Genomic DNA, 13,603 nt, shown 5'->3' on the forward strand with positions numbered 1-13,603 from the left:
GAAGTAGATTAGAAACTTCCAAGCTAGCTCTCATGTATAAGGTACTTTTCATGATCACTTTCAGGCGCCGTTGAAGTTGGACTCTAGCTTTCATATTAATTAATTGAATAATGCTACTCTCACCACTCTTGGTCCAGCTCCCGGTCCCGTTACATTTTTTTTAATTTTTTTAATATATTTTTTTTACTTAATGATTAAGTAAGTATTTTTTAACGATATTATAATTTTTTTATTTTTTTTAAAAATATTTTATAATGTTAAAAAAATACATGTATAAAAAAATAAAATAAAAAAACATTACATTTTACATTGAGCGGGACCGGGAGCGGGACAGCCAGCGGGGGCTGTAGAGGCGTCCTAATTAATTTGCCATGGTTTAAGATGATGATCATCAGTACGTAATCAGGTCATGTCCTAGCTAGCTAGATCAAGAAAATGACTTCAAATATATATATATATATATATATATATATTATAATAATAAAATACGTAAATATCGTATAATTATTTTAAAAAAATTAATAGTAAGATTTATTATTAAAAAATTAATTTTTTTATATAAATTTTATATTTATTCACCTTTTTAAAAATAATTATATAATATTTACACACTTACAACTATAAATATTATTTCTCAAAATATAATTACTAGCGGTTTTTAGTCAAAATGAGGAAATGGAGCAGAAAGGGTACCGATAGATCATCAGGATTCAGGATAAAAATACAAATTAGCTACCTAGCTAGCTAGGAGTTGTGTCCATATAAATTGTGCCTAATTTTAATATTATATATATATATCCTAATTCATACTTAATTAATTTGCGCACACTACTGCTGCTAGCTGCAAAAAAAAAAAAAAAAAAAATTGTGACAAGTTATTTTCGATAAAATTAGATTGATTTTGATAGAAAATAATCTATAATAAATAAATAATTTTCTTATAGTGAATTTGAATATATATATATATATATATATATATAGTACTGGGTCATGCATGTGAATAGTAAATAATGTAATGGGAATCATCAAATATATCATGATCAGTTGGATGGATCGTTATATATATAATAGTAGGTAGGTAATTAAATATGATGATGAGCTTAATTGGTCAAGATGTTGAAAATATGGTCATCTCTTCAGAATATTATATATATATGCTCTATGCTATTGAATGCTTGACCAATTAAGAGGTCTAGCTTTCGAATAAGGATGATGATGATCATCAAGCTCATGATGTCGCTACCACAAATACATATATATATATATATATGTATGTATGTTTGTATGTATGTATGTATGTACAGAAAGGCAAGGTCTTGCTCTCCATGCATCATGTGAACCATAATTTATTGGCAGATTATAGGCTATATATTTATAAGATGAATCCATGTCATGTGTTTATTTTCCAATTCTTTCGTCAAAAGAGTCATGCACGTATTTTGACAAATAGACCTACCCATTTAACAAAGACCAATTGCCAATTAATTTGCGGCTGGCTTGTCTAGTTGGCTGGTTGGATTAGATAGTAAGATTATTTACGAATAGTAATGAGAATATTAATTAAAATTAAAATAGATAAAATGGGATAAAATAATTTAATCTCTGTATCTAAACGAATCCTAGATAATTGTTGAAAAATGATAAACAGCACGTAATTTCCAATATTAATTTGTGAGCAAAGTTTCAAACTTGAATTTAGTTTTTTTAATATATAATTTTTAATTTATTGAAATTTTTCATGAAAATTCTCTTCAAACTAATTAATTATTAATTGGGCTGAAGGATGCTGACAAAATTGGGGTAGTTCTATAGGAAGAGACCAACGGTTTGATCAGTCGTTGGGACTAGAATGAAGGTACGTGCGTCAAAGGCGCTGTGATCAGTACGACTTCTAGATGAAATTCATGTAAACAAAGCTATAGATATAGACGCGGATGGAGAAGATAATCAAGAAGGAGTAGATGCCGTATCCCATACTTTGCTGCATGCAGTACTCGAAGAATCTTCTGCGAAATTACGCAGAAGAAGAAGATATGCATGCGTTAATGCTAATTGTGACGTTTTGGCATGACTTGTGGGACTGGGACTACCATTTTCCTTTCCCAACATATATTATATAAGAATAATATTATAGAGAAGTTATTATAGTAGTATACATTTTGTATTTATTACGTGATTGTTTCTAATTAATTATTCTCAATATTTATTTAGAGAGATATATGATCTAGATGATACCACATCATGTGTACAAAATAGATACTTCTAATAATAATTTCAATCTATATTTATTCATTATATAAAACAAACAGAGCTCACACACTCCCCGACCAAACCCTTGTCATGTCCAACTTTACCAACATAATTGGGTGATTACGTACGAAACACGTGCTTGCAGGTACATCACACGTTGATCTGTATGAAGGTAGCTACTTTGCAAAATGTGTGGTCTGTATCATTAATCTTCACCAAACTTACAAGTAAAATTAAATAAATAATAAGGTTTCAAAATTCAATATTGCTAAGTAAGTTTCGCCCCGCACGAAAGGGGCAATGAATTGCATGCATGGGTACTGTCTCGGTACGAGGGATCCTGCACACGTTTCACCTGGTGATCCCATGCTCTACATTCGTATGCCCAGTTTGGAACAGAACATTTCATCCCTTCCAGGTTGAGGTCCCATGTACAGCTCCCGGTCCTCTTATTCGGTTTCCATGTACAGAACCTTTACATTCGCTCGCACGAAAAGGGCGTGGCACAGCCGCACATGAGGACCATGCATTCACCTTTCCATGTGTCAGCCTCCCCTTTTTACATACTTTGACGATCATATAGACTTGATGGAGGATTTATCCACTTGACAACACGGTCGTAACCCTACTCTCCACTATAGATGAGTACAAGTTCACTTTTTCTTTCTTTTCGAGAAGTAGCTCATAAAATTTTCACAAATGTTAAGTCACAAACAGTGAAATGTTATGTCTCATCTATTATTCACTCTCACTCGATTTGTAAACTTTACTTGTGTAAAGATCTTTTTGTAACCAAACATTTCTCTTTCATCTTTTTTCAGATTGAGATTAAGAACAGGAAGGATGCATCCAAAAGCATCTCCCCAATGTTTGAAATAATTAGTACTTAGGATGGTGGCATTCAACAGAGTATATGCATGGCATATTGGTGTTAATGGCATCAACCATGTAAAATATCATAATGAAGCATTGCAATATGTTGAGCTTGGAAAGTTTACAAGTTGTTAAACAATTGCATTAAAAATGAATGCGTTCAGAATAAATAAACAGTTTGTGGCAGATAATGTTTAGAGGAAACTGAAGAATTCAATACATCTGGAACTTTTCCTTCGTTTTCTCAAAGACCTGTTCCGCAATGATGGCTCCATTACCATCTGCTCTTTTAATCTCCAAGTGAGCCTTCTGATAGAAACTCGTACCTCTTAATGCGTCCGCAATAAAATCATCAAACCCGATAGCAATGGCAGCTTCGGCCTTGGCCCCGTAAACCAGCCTCTGACATAATAAATAAATAAAAGTACCAAAACATGTTATATCATATCCTACAACTACCAGAAAAGAAAGGCAAATAATGAGGAGAAGAGTTCAACCTTTATCCGTGAAAGATGGATAGCACCAAAGCACATGGGGCAAGGCTCACACGATGCATAAATTTCACAGTCTGAAAGCTCAATCTGCTGGAGATTTTTACATGCCTGATAAAGATGCATAATGTCATAGAGTGAAGATAATGCACCTTTCAAAGCAACAATGATTAAATGCTTCCCCAATCACACTTTATTTGCGGATGAAATTACAAGAATCCTCAATTTCTGCTCTCAATCAAATAATAAAGAAAGAGGCAAAGAAAAATAACTAAAACAGACAAAAACTCGTAAACTGGATTATCTATTTTTAGCACATTCGATAGTTTTTACATGGCCTGTGTAATGTATGATAGGTGAGTCAAATTGGTTCCTCTTGTTATGCCCTTAATAGCCATATAGCTGTTCCAGGAGTGGGACAGCAAACTCCAACCTTGTAAACACAACTTCGTAAGTTTTTCAACAAGATCAGATAACATTCTTTTCCTGTTATTGCTCATAATGTAGAGCATTGGGATCTAAAACTAGGTCTTAACCGTTTAAGTTTACTTGTTGAAGTGCAAATGAATCAAAGTCTACAGAGAGGGCTTGAACTCCCCTCCATGAGTTGTGTTCGACTACTGCAGAAAAATAATTGGGCTTTTGGTTGATTCAATTGCTCATGCAGTAACCAATAGATCTAACTTGGAATGGAAATCCAATCCAAGATTTAAGAACTATAAAAAGGAGAGATATTGAACGAGGGGGGAAGAAAATATCAAAGTTATCGGAGCAGCAAAGTGGGAACAAGTATATTGTGCAAGGTTTTGAAATGCACATGGGCACATAGGAATAGCAATCTCATGACATGCAATATCTGCTGTGTAGGAGGAGTCTTAGGTCTGCTATGTTTTACTTTCAATAGGAGTATGACAAGGAGTGCCTATTTCCTTTAAGATATATTATTGTACCTCTATGTACGAGGCCTTTGGCCATTAATAAAAGAGAGACGGTGAAATATAGTAGAATCGAAGTACAGTGAAGCATGGGGAGGTTGGTGTTCAAATGAGGTAAGTGGGCCATACGGTGTGGGCCTTTGGAATCACATAAGAAGAGGGTGGGATGCGTACTTTAGAAATACCTGGTTTGAGGTGGGTGACAGACTCAAAATCAAATTTTGGCATGACATATGGTGTGATGACAGGACACTTAGGACACTTATCCAAAAGTCTATGGTATAGCAAGAATTGAAAGAAGCCTCGATTGCGGACCTTTTGGGTATATATCAAACGGAGCTCCTCAATGGAATGTCACTTCCTTTAGAAATGCACGTGATTGGGAAGTCGACACAATATTGGAGTTTTTTTTTTTTATCTCATATATTCCACTCACATGAGGAGGGAAGTTGATAACAAGATTTTCTGGCGTCACTCTAAGAAAGGGGCGTTCACCTCCTATCAAGCCATGAACACACATACAACAATCTCATTCCCATGGAAGAGTATTTGCAAGATACTCACATGTATGTTTGGACAGCTTCATTGGGAAAGATACTCACACTTGACAATTTACGGAAACGTCGATTCATTGTCATGGAGTGGTGTTGCATGTGCAAAAAGAATGGAGAGTCAGTTGATCATTTATTACTTCACTATGAGATTGCCACGACCTTGTGGAATGACTTCTTCAATAGGATGGGACTCACTTGGGTGACGCCGAGAAGGGTGATCGATCTCTTAGCTTCTTGGAGAGGCCTCCAGGATAACTCTCATATTGCAATAATCTAGAAGATGGTCCCAATATGCTTATGGTGGTGCATTTGGAGGGAAAGGAATGACAATAGCTTCAAAGATCGAGAGCAATCAATGGAAGAGCTTAGGAAATTGTTTTTCAATACTTTACTTCATTGGTTGGTTGTAATTGATTTCAATGGAATTTCCATAGATTTCTTGTATCATTGAACTAGCACGCTCAGGCGATGCTCTTGTATATGTCCCATATATCTAGGCTTTTTCTTATTCTTATGATCAATAAAATTTTGTTTACCAATAAAAAAAATAAAAGAGAGACAAGAATTTTAACAAAAAAGCCTGTGGTTTCTCTCTTACCCGAAAAGAGATATCTATTTGTGGTCTCTCCTTGAAAGGAGCTTATTTTTATTGTCATAAATTCCTGCTTCCATCTGTAATCCTCAGTGAAATCATTTTGAGTATTGCAGTCACAAGTGCAAAGAGGACTGATGGAAGTTGTCCACAATATAAGAGCTCATTGTTCTCAGAAAAAGATGGCCCCGAATCACCTACTAGTCCAAAAAGTAAAGGTGTACCAACTAAATCAAGCTAGACAAGTATTTTGAAAATTTTGCCCATATCACACAATTCTAGCCATCAATATTTATGTTCCTTGTGTTTCAGAATATCACCAAATATTACACTTGCCCCATCAGGTCATGATTTCTAACTTCTTATTCAATAAATCTCTCTCTCTAGGAGAACCATTAATCAAACAGCATAGCCAACTCCCTGATTGGATTTTTATTGGTACCACTAATACCCCATTGTGGGACTGGGGGTGTTTATATCTTTCATGCACATCCACTACTTAAGAGGAACAAAATTTTAAAATGATATTGCCCCATCAGGTCATGATTTCTAACTTCTTATTCAATAGATCTCTCTCTCTAGGAGAACCATTAATCAAACAGCATAGCCAACTCCCTGATTGGATTTTTATCGGTACTACTAATACCCCATTGTGGGACTGGGGATGTTTATATCTTTCATGCACATCCACTATGAAAAAGGAACAAAATTTTAAAATGATATAAAGAAGTTATTTCCTAGTCTAACCTCTCTTATCGCCGTGACCTCCGCATGGGCAGTTGGATCTGTGTTCTTCAAGACCATGTTGTGACAACTCACAACCACTTCATCGTTACGCACAACAACAGCACCAAAAGGGCCTCCATCTCCACAGTCTACTCCTCTATACGCTTCTTCAACTGCCTTCGACAAGAATTTGTGGTCTCTATCCTGTACAGCTGGTTGAGGAAGCACGAAAAAAAAAATCCGAAAATACAATATCAAAAGTAAAAAGTTATGCAACTAACAATTGAACAACAACAGCTAGAACCACATGTTCCAAGTTCAGAGGCTGTAACTGTCTAAACAAGGGAATGCCTAAAGAACTTTGAATGATAAATCAGACCCCGATTGCATGGGAAAGAAGAAAATGTGAATGATTAAATAACACCCAAAATTGAGCACCAAATCATGAAGGCAAGTACAAGCGAAGAGCGGCAACCGAAAGGTCTAAGCAGCAGAAAGCTATGAGAGCTACCTTCTTGATGACCAGCAAATGCAGAAGCCACAGAAACAGTTCCATCCTTGGTTTCAATTACTGAGATCACCCAAAATAGGCAGGCAAGGAGGTGAAATATTTCAGAGAAAAGCTTTCAGAGAAAAAAATCAGACCCAAAAAACAATAAAAAAAAAAAAAATTAAGCTTTGAAATTATGATCATGGATCCACAATAAAGGAGGTGATAAAAGATCTAACTTAATCGAATGTCAAAGACCAAACAAAAAAAAAAAAAACCAAAGGGGAAGAGAAGAGAAGGACTGAGAGAGAGAGATTGCAGGGTGGCTCTCTGTACCTTTAGCTTCCTCCATTTGGGCAATAGATGTCGATATCGTAGAGCCAAAACACCAACCGGACTGCAATCAGAATCAATCAGACAAGCCAAGGATACGAAGAAGCTTTCCGATGCAAATCCAGCCACCACCCTTTTTTCTTCTTTTGACGGAGGAAAGTGGGAGATGAATCTTAAATAAATAAACATATATTATATAATATGAGAAAGCACGCCGTCCACAGAGTTTTCGTATTTCAATTTTCATTTTTGTGAGCTATTAATATTGAAAAATTCTTTTAATCAGTACATACATAATACATTATATCGTATAACAAATATTCTTATATTCGATAAAAAAAAAGAATTATAAGTGTAAGGTATAAAAATGAATAGTAATTAATATATAATATTTCTCATTAGTATTTGTTCTTACTATTATATATGTAAGGATAATATTACTCATCATTTTGTTATTTTATGATGTGATATTAAATAATTATAAATTATTTATTATATTTTATTTATAAATTTATCATTTAATATTACGTCATGAAATAATAATAAAAATTAATGATAAATAAATATTTTCTTTATGTAATGAGTCAGACCGGGTAAAAGGTTAGTAATTTTTATTTAAATTTAGAAATGAATTAAGATAATTTTAAATAAGTTAAATAAAATATTTTTAAAATATTATTTTTTAATATTATTATTATTTTAAAATTTATAAAAATTAAATTATTTATTATATTTTATATAAAAATTTTAAAAAAATTATTACAATAAGTTGAAATAAGTTTTCAACCAAACCAGGCTAAGTTTGAAACAACCCATCGGTGTCTGGGTAAATCAATGGATAAAATTGATTGGGATAAATACGTAACTTGTTTACTGAGTGTGGATCTGGACATCTGGTTATATTCGGACCCGAACTTGAGTTTCTAATACGTTTCCAATATCCACCCAAATTAATCCGGATCATAATTTGAAATCCAAAATATTCAGATTGACAATTTTATAAAAAAATATCCACTATGTTTGCAATTTTTATCTTTTAAATCCGAATATTTAAGTTGTAGCTTAACTTAATTTTTTAAAAATTAAACCCAGGTTGCGGATATCCGGTTTAAACCCGATACTTGTCTTGTGTCCTCTCACCGATCCAAGATATGGTGACGGGTAATCCGATTATTAGCCTGAGTAACCACCTTCAAAACCTGATTATCCAGATCGGGAAAAAACTAGCTCAGATGAAGTAATAAAAGAGATATGAAAGAAACAAGCCAACTTCACAATCTTCTAGAGAAATAGGAGCGTAACCGATTCGGTTTTAAATATATTTTAGAATCAAATTGGTATAAATCAATTTTGAGATTTGAAAAATCGATATCATATCAGTTATACTTCTAAATCGGTATTTTCAATTTTATCGATTCCAGTTCAATTTGGTTCGATTTTCTCAGTATATTATATATAATATATATAATATTCTATATATATTATAGTATATAATAATATAATGATAATATATTGTAGTATATTATAATATATATTATAATTATATTATAGACCATAGTGATATATTATAATATATTATAATATATTGTGATATAGTATTAGTATAACTATTAATATTATAGACTACAATGATAATATATAATTATTTATATATGATTTTAAATTTTAATATTATATTAATTAATAATTTATCATATAATATAAAATTATTTTATATATAATTATCAGTTTTACTAGGAACAACCTACGTGCGGAATTGAGAGATAACCGGTCGTACGTGGAATTATAAAGAAAGAAAGAAAAAAAAAAAGTCCAAAAAAAAAAAGTAAAAGGCATCTCTCTCTTTATCTTCTTCATCTCAAAACCCTCTCTTCCATCCATTCACTCTTCACACTGTTGCTTTGTTTCTCCCAATGCAACATAGATGATGCCATAGTTCTATACCCCTATGCAGGCAGAGGCCACCTGACCGCAGTAGAGCTTGGCAAGATCATACTCCTCAGGTGGTGAATTTCTTACCACCCACAAGTACCTTTGGCCACTATTTTCTATTCCTACTATCATTTCTTTCAACTATTCTGCCGAAAACAATTTCATGCTTCCAAATGAAAGAAACACAACGTGAGAAACCAAAACCAACCAACACCTTCCACACTGTGAGCCTCTCCTCCATAGATGAGCAACCAACGGCAAATCGCAGCAACCATAATATCGTAAGACATGTTCCACTGTGTTCTCTGTTTCGGGAAGTAAAAAACAAAGCAAATTCTCTTGGCCCTCAACCTAGGTTCACCTCGCACAAAAACTTCCGAGCACTTTGTGGGTCAGCTTCTCAACAAACCAAGCCACAATCAAACAATTAGAACCTAACATTCAAAATAGGACAATAAACTTATTAGAAAAATAATACCTTGATGAAGCCAATTTCCTTGGCATTGCTGCGGAAGCATTGCCTATAACACATGAGGCTGTACTTCCTGATCAACCCAACTAGAAGGCATGAGCCCTAAAAATCCAATCCATTGAAACTAATTCCTTTTAAATTAATATTTTTCTTGATAGCAAACGTCTTTTAACATCATATTAGTTTGAATAAAAGTTATCTTTCTGATCATACTAGAATACATATATATTCTATCAGATAAAATAATCCTCTTTTTCAAGCGATTTTAGCGAGTTATATGATTATTTCAGCAAGTATCATAATAACAACCAACGGCACAAAACAAAACTAAACAAAAAAAACTCTTTGTAAATAAATCAGAAGCCTGACAAGGATCAGAACAAGTTAGATTTCTTTCGATCAATGATAATTTCTCGGGGACCAAACAGGTTGGAAGAGAAGAAGCGATATTCTGTACCAGGCGTGGGAGCCAGGGCCGTAGTTCTTAGGGTGAGAATTCCACACGTTGGAGTGCCCCATGATCTTGTTCTGTGTCTCAGTGACGGTGGTTTTGCAATGGCTCACGATAGAGAATGAGTGCTCTGTGTTTCGGTGCGAAAAACAGAGGCTTACAATGGCTTGGGTGCAGTTGGCATCGATTTAAGTGGGTGGTCGTGCATGGGAGGTTTCTAGGCTGAGAACACAAAATTACTTTGTTTTGGCACTTTAAAACAAAGGAGTAATGGCAACGGGGAGATTTGTTTGGGTTGTTTTCATGGAGTCTCCAACATGAAGCAGTGTCTTGCGAGATGGTTGGAGTTGCCTTGCTTGAAGGGAGCGATTCACTTGTGGTGACGGCAGCTTCGAGGTGGAGATGCTTCACTGAAGCCTGGAGATTTGCAACAGTGGTGGTTTGTTTGCTTAGAAAGGGGGGCCATACTTGATTGGTTTTCTGAAGGATACGGACGTGCATGGGGGCATTAGGCGTCTTCAAGGGAGAGGGAGTGGTCCGACAAAGATGGAGATGGAGGGAGGGAGAAATGAAATTTCGAGCGAGAGAGAGGGGGAACGAAATGGTGAGGGTGAGGAAGGAAAAAATAAAACGGATGACATGGACACACCGGTTGCACCAGGCGGTTGTATCTATCATTTTTGTATAATTATATATATTATATATAAAAAATATAAAAAATATTTTATATAATATAAAAAAATTAAAATATATATATGAACAGGTTTGGTCCGGTTCGGTCCAATGTTAAAAAAATAAAAATTGGAACAGACCTATTTCGATCGATTTTGAGAAAAATTAACTGGTACCAGACTAGACCAAACCCAACCCACCGGTTCCGGTCTAGTCCAATTCACTTGTTTACCAGATTTTTTTCACCTCTATAGAGAAATATGAGAGAGTCTCTGGACAACAAGTAAATAAAAGCAAAACAGCTATGGTTTTCAGCAAAGATGTTAGTCTAGTGAAGCAGAATGAGATAGTGGAATTTTGGGGAGTTAATAATTTCCAACAATATGATAAATACCTAGGACTTCCCCATATGATTGGTAGGGCTAGAAGCAAAGCTTTCTCCGAGATCAAGCACAAAGTATGGCAAAAGCTACAATGTTGGAAGGAAAAACTTCTTTTTCAAAGGGGAAGGAAAGTTTTAATAAAAGTTGTTATTTTATCTATTCCCACTTACTCTATTTTCAAGCTACCAAGGAATCTTTGCAGGGAATTGGAAAGTTTGATGGCAATATTTTGGTGGGGTAAAAAACAAGATGAGAATAAGATCCATTGAGTCAGCTAAGATAAAATGTGTGCAGTCAAAGGTGAAGGAGGTATGGGATTGAAAGACATCAAAACCTTCAATATGGCCCTCCTAGCAAAACAGGGATGGAGAATCATGCAGGAAGAATCATCTCTTTTGCACAGCATCTTTAAAGCCAAATACTTCTCACATACTAGCTTTATGGATTCAAAATTAGGTGTTTCACCCTCTTATGTCTGGAGAAAAATATGAGAAGCTAAAAAGTGCATATCATATAGAGGTAGATGGAGAGTGGAAAATGACAAATCTATAAACCTATGTAATGATTATTGGATACCAGGCTATAGAAATCTATGGTAGAATATGAGAGGTAATGATTGCCAGAATCGAGGGGATAAAGTGGAGAGTCTTATTGATGAAGATACTCGAGGATGGGATGTTGACAAACTTAGAAGCATTCTTCCACCAGGTGCACTTACTGAAATCTTGAAAATCATTCTTACTCCTGGAGGTAGAGATGATAAAATGATTTGGGAATTAGAGAGGGATGAAAATCTTTTAGTTAAAAGTGCCTATAGACTACTTAAGGAGATGTTTGGATTCGTAGGACATCTCAGCTCATCTCAACTCATCTCACTACTATTCATTACTATTCAGCAACTTTAACTCACAAATCTCACTACTATTCACAACTCATCTCATTACTATTCACAATCCATCTCAACTCATCTCAAGTCATCTTTGAATCCAAATGTCTCCTTAGAGATATTGACAAAGGCAATATGAGAGGAGAAACAAATTTGGAAAGAATTGTGGAGGTTATAGATACCTAATAAGGTGAAAGTATTTTCTTGGAGAGTTTGCAAAGATGGCCTACTCACAAAGCACAATTTGTTGAAGAAAAACATTATTAATGAGGAATGCTGTATTTTCTATGGCAAGGATAGTGAAGACCTTGTTCATGCATTGCTTGTCTATTCCACTATAAAGGAGATATGCACTAAGTACGTTCCTTTTCTGATATAGAGAGACATATTGGAGCATAATGCAGTCGAGAGGACTTTGAAAAAATTTGGCTGATTTCCTAGGGCTTGTGGTACAGAAGAAATCAAAGAATTTATGAAAACAAAACTCTAACTGTGGATTAGGTTGTGGATTATGCTTTATCTTTGCTGAAAACTCATAAGGAAGCCAAGATTTTAAAGAAGGAGAAATACAAAAAACAGTGTTGTTGGGTTTATCCTAATGAAGGTACTTTTAAACTTAGGTGGTATTTGGATAGTGAGTTGAAATGAGATAAATTGAGATGAAAGTTGAATAAAATATTGTTAAAATATTATTTTGTAATATTATTTTTATTTTAAGATCTAAAAAAATTGAATTGTTTATTATATTTTGTGTGGGAATTTGAAAAAATTATATTAATGAGATGAGATTTGATGAAACACTTTCACTATCCAAACGAGACCTTAATGTTGATGGAACAATCTTTCAAGATCAACATAGAGCAAGAGTGGGAGCAATTTTAAGAGATCACAAAGGGAATGTGATTATGACTGCAAGCAAAAAGGAAAATGAAGTGCGTATGACCATTCTGAGATTGATCAATTATTGGCAATGTTCAGAGGCTTGCAACTTTGTGTTCATAAAGGTATACAAGATCTCATCCTGGAAGGTGACTTTCTGCTTATGGTTGATGAAATTAAAGCTGTTGGAGATTCTATGTCCATACAAGGAAATCTCAATACAAAGATAAAGGAGTTGATGGAGAAGTTTAAGAGCTGCACCATACAACATACTATTCAAGATGGAAATGAGGCTGCCCATAAGCTTGCAAAATATGCTTGGCATGTAGATGATATTTGTGTATGGTGGGATTCTTTCTTAGATTATATCTCACAAGTCATCTGATATGAAAAATTTATGTAAGGTTTTGATCAAATGAATGTTTTGCTATTAAAAAAAAAGGAGATATTATTTGTTTATCTTTTTAAATGAAATATTTAGTATTTTTAAAGTGAATATAACTATGTAAGTCTAATGAAAAAAAAAAAAGAGGATTAGATGTGAAAATAATTATTAGGTCAAAGTATAGCCTACCTGTCTAACTCGTGGCAACAAAACCAGTGTCGTTTTTAATAAAAGAGGAGACTTGTTCTCCAATTAAGGATGACCATAATAATATTCTAGTTATTAAATACTTGCAAGTG

The 13,603-nt window shown here is 34.2% G+C and overlaps 2 protein-coding genes across 2 annotated transcripts; both read right to left on the minus strand.

Annotated features, from left to right (window-relative positions):
* Window positions 1-3,185: 3,185 nt before the first annotated feature.
* Window positions 3,186-7,414, minus strand: LOC109005664 (guanosine deaminase-like). The gene is made up of 5 exons (XM_018984689.2): window positions 7,248-7,414; window positions 6,933-6,992; window positions 6,443-6,633; window positions 3,621-3,725; window positions 3,186-3,525 (listed from the first exon to the last, which is right to left on the minus strand). The coding sequence occupies exons 1-5, from the start codon at window positions 7,261-7,263 to the stop codon at window positions 3,337-3,339; spliced, it is 561 nt and encodes a 186-aa protein (XP_018840234.1). The 5' UTR covers window positions 7,264-7,414; the 3' UTR covers window positions 3,186-3,336.
* Window positions 7,415-9,595: 2,181 nt separating this feature from the next.
* On the minus strand, window positions 9,596-10,181 carry LOC109005651 (40S ribosomal protein S29-like). The gene is made up of 3 exons (XM_035691435.1): window positions 10,075-10,181; window positions 9,655-9,750; window positions 9,596-9,610 (listed from the first exon to the last, which is right to left on the minus strand). Exons 1-3 carry the CDS (start codon window positions 10,165-10,167, stop codon window positions 9,596-9,598), a joined length of 204 nt encoding a protein of 67 aa, XP_035547328.1. The 5' UTR covers window positions 10,168-10,181.
* Window positions 10,182-13,603: the final 3,422 nt, after the last annotated feature.

The sequence above is a fragment of the Juglans regia genome, chromosome 7 (assembly GCF_001411555.2).
Source record: "Juglans regia cultivar Chandler chromosome 7, Walnut 2.0, whole genome shotgun sequence".
NCBI lineage: Eukaryota > Viridiplantae > Streptophyta > Magnoliopsida > Fagales > Juglandaceae > Juglans > Juglans regia.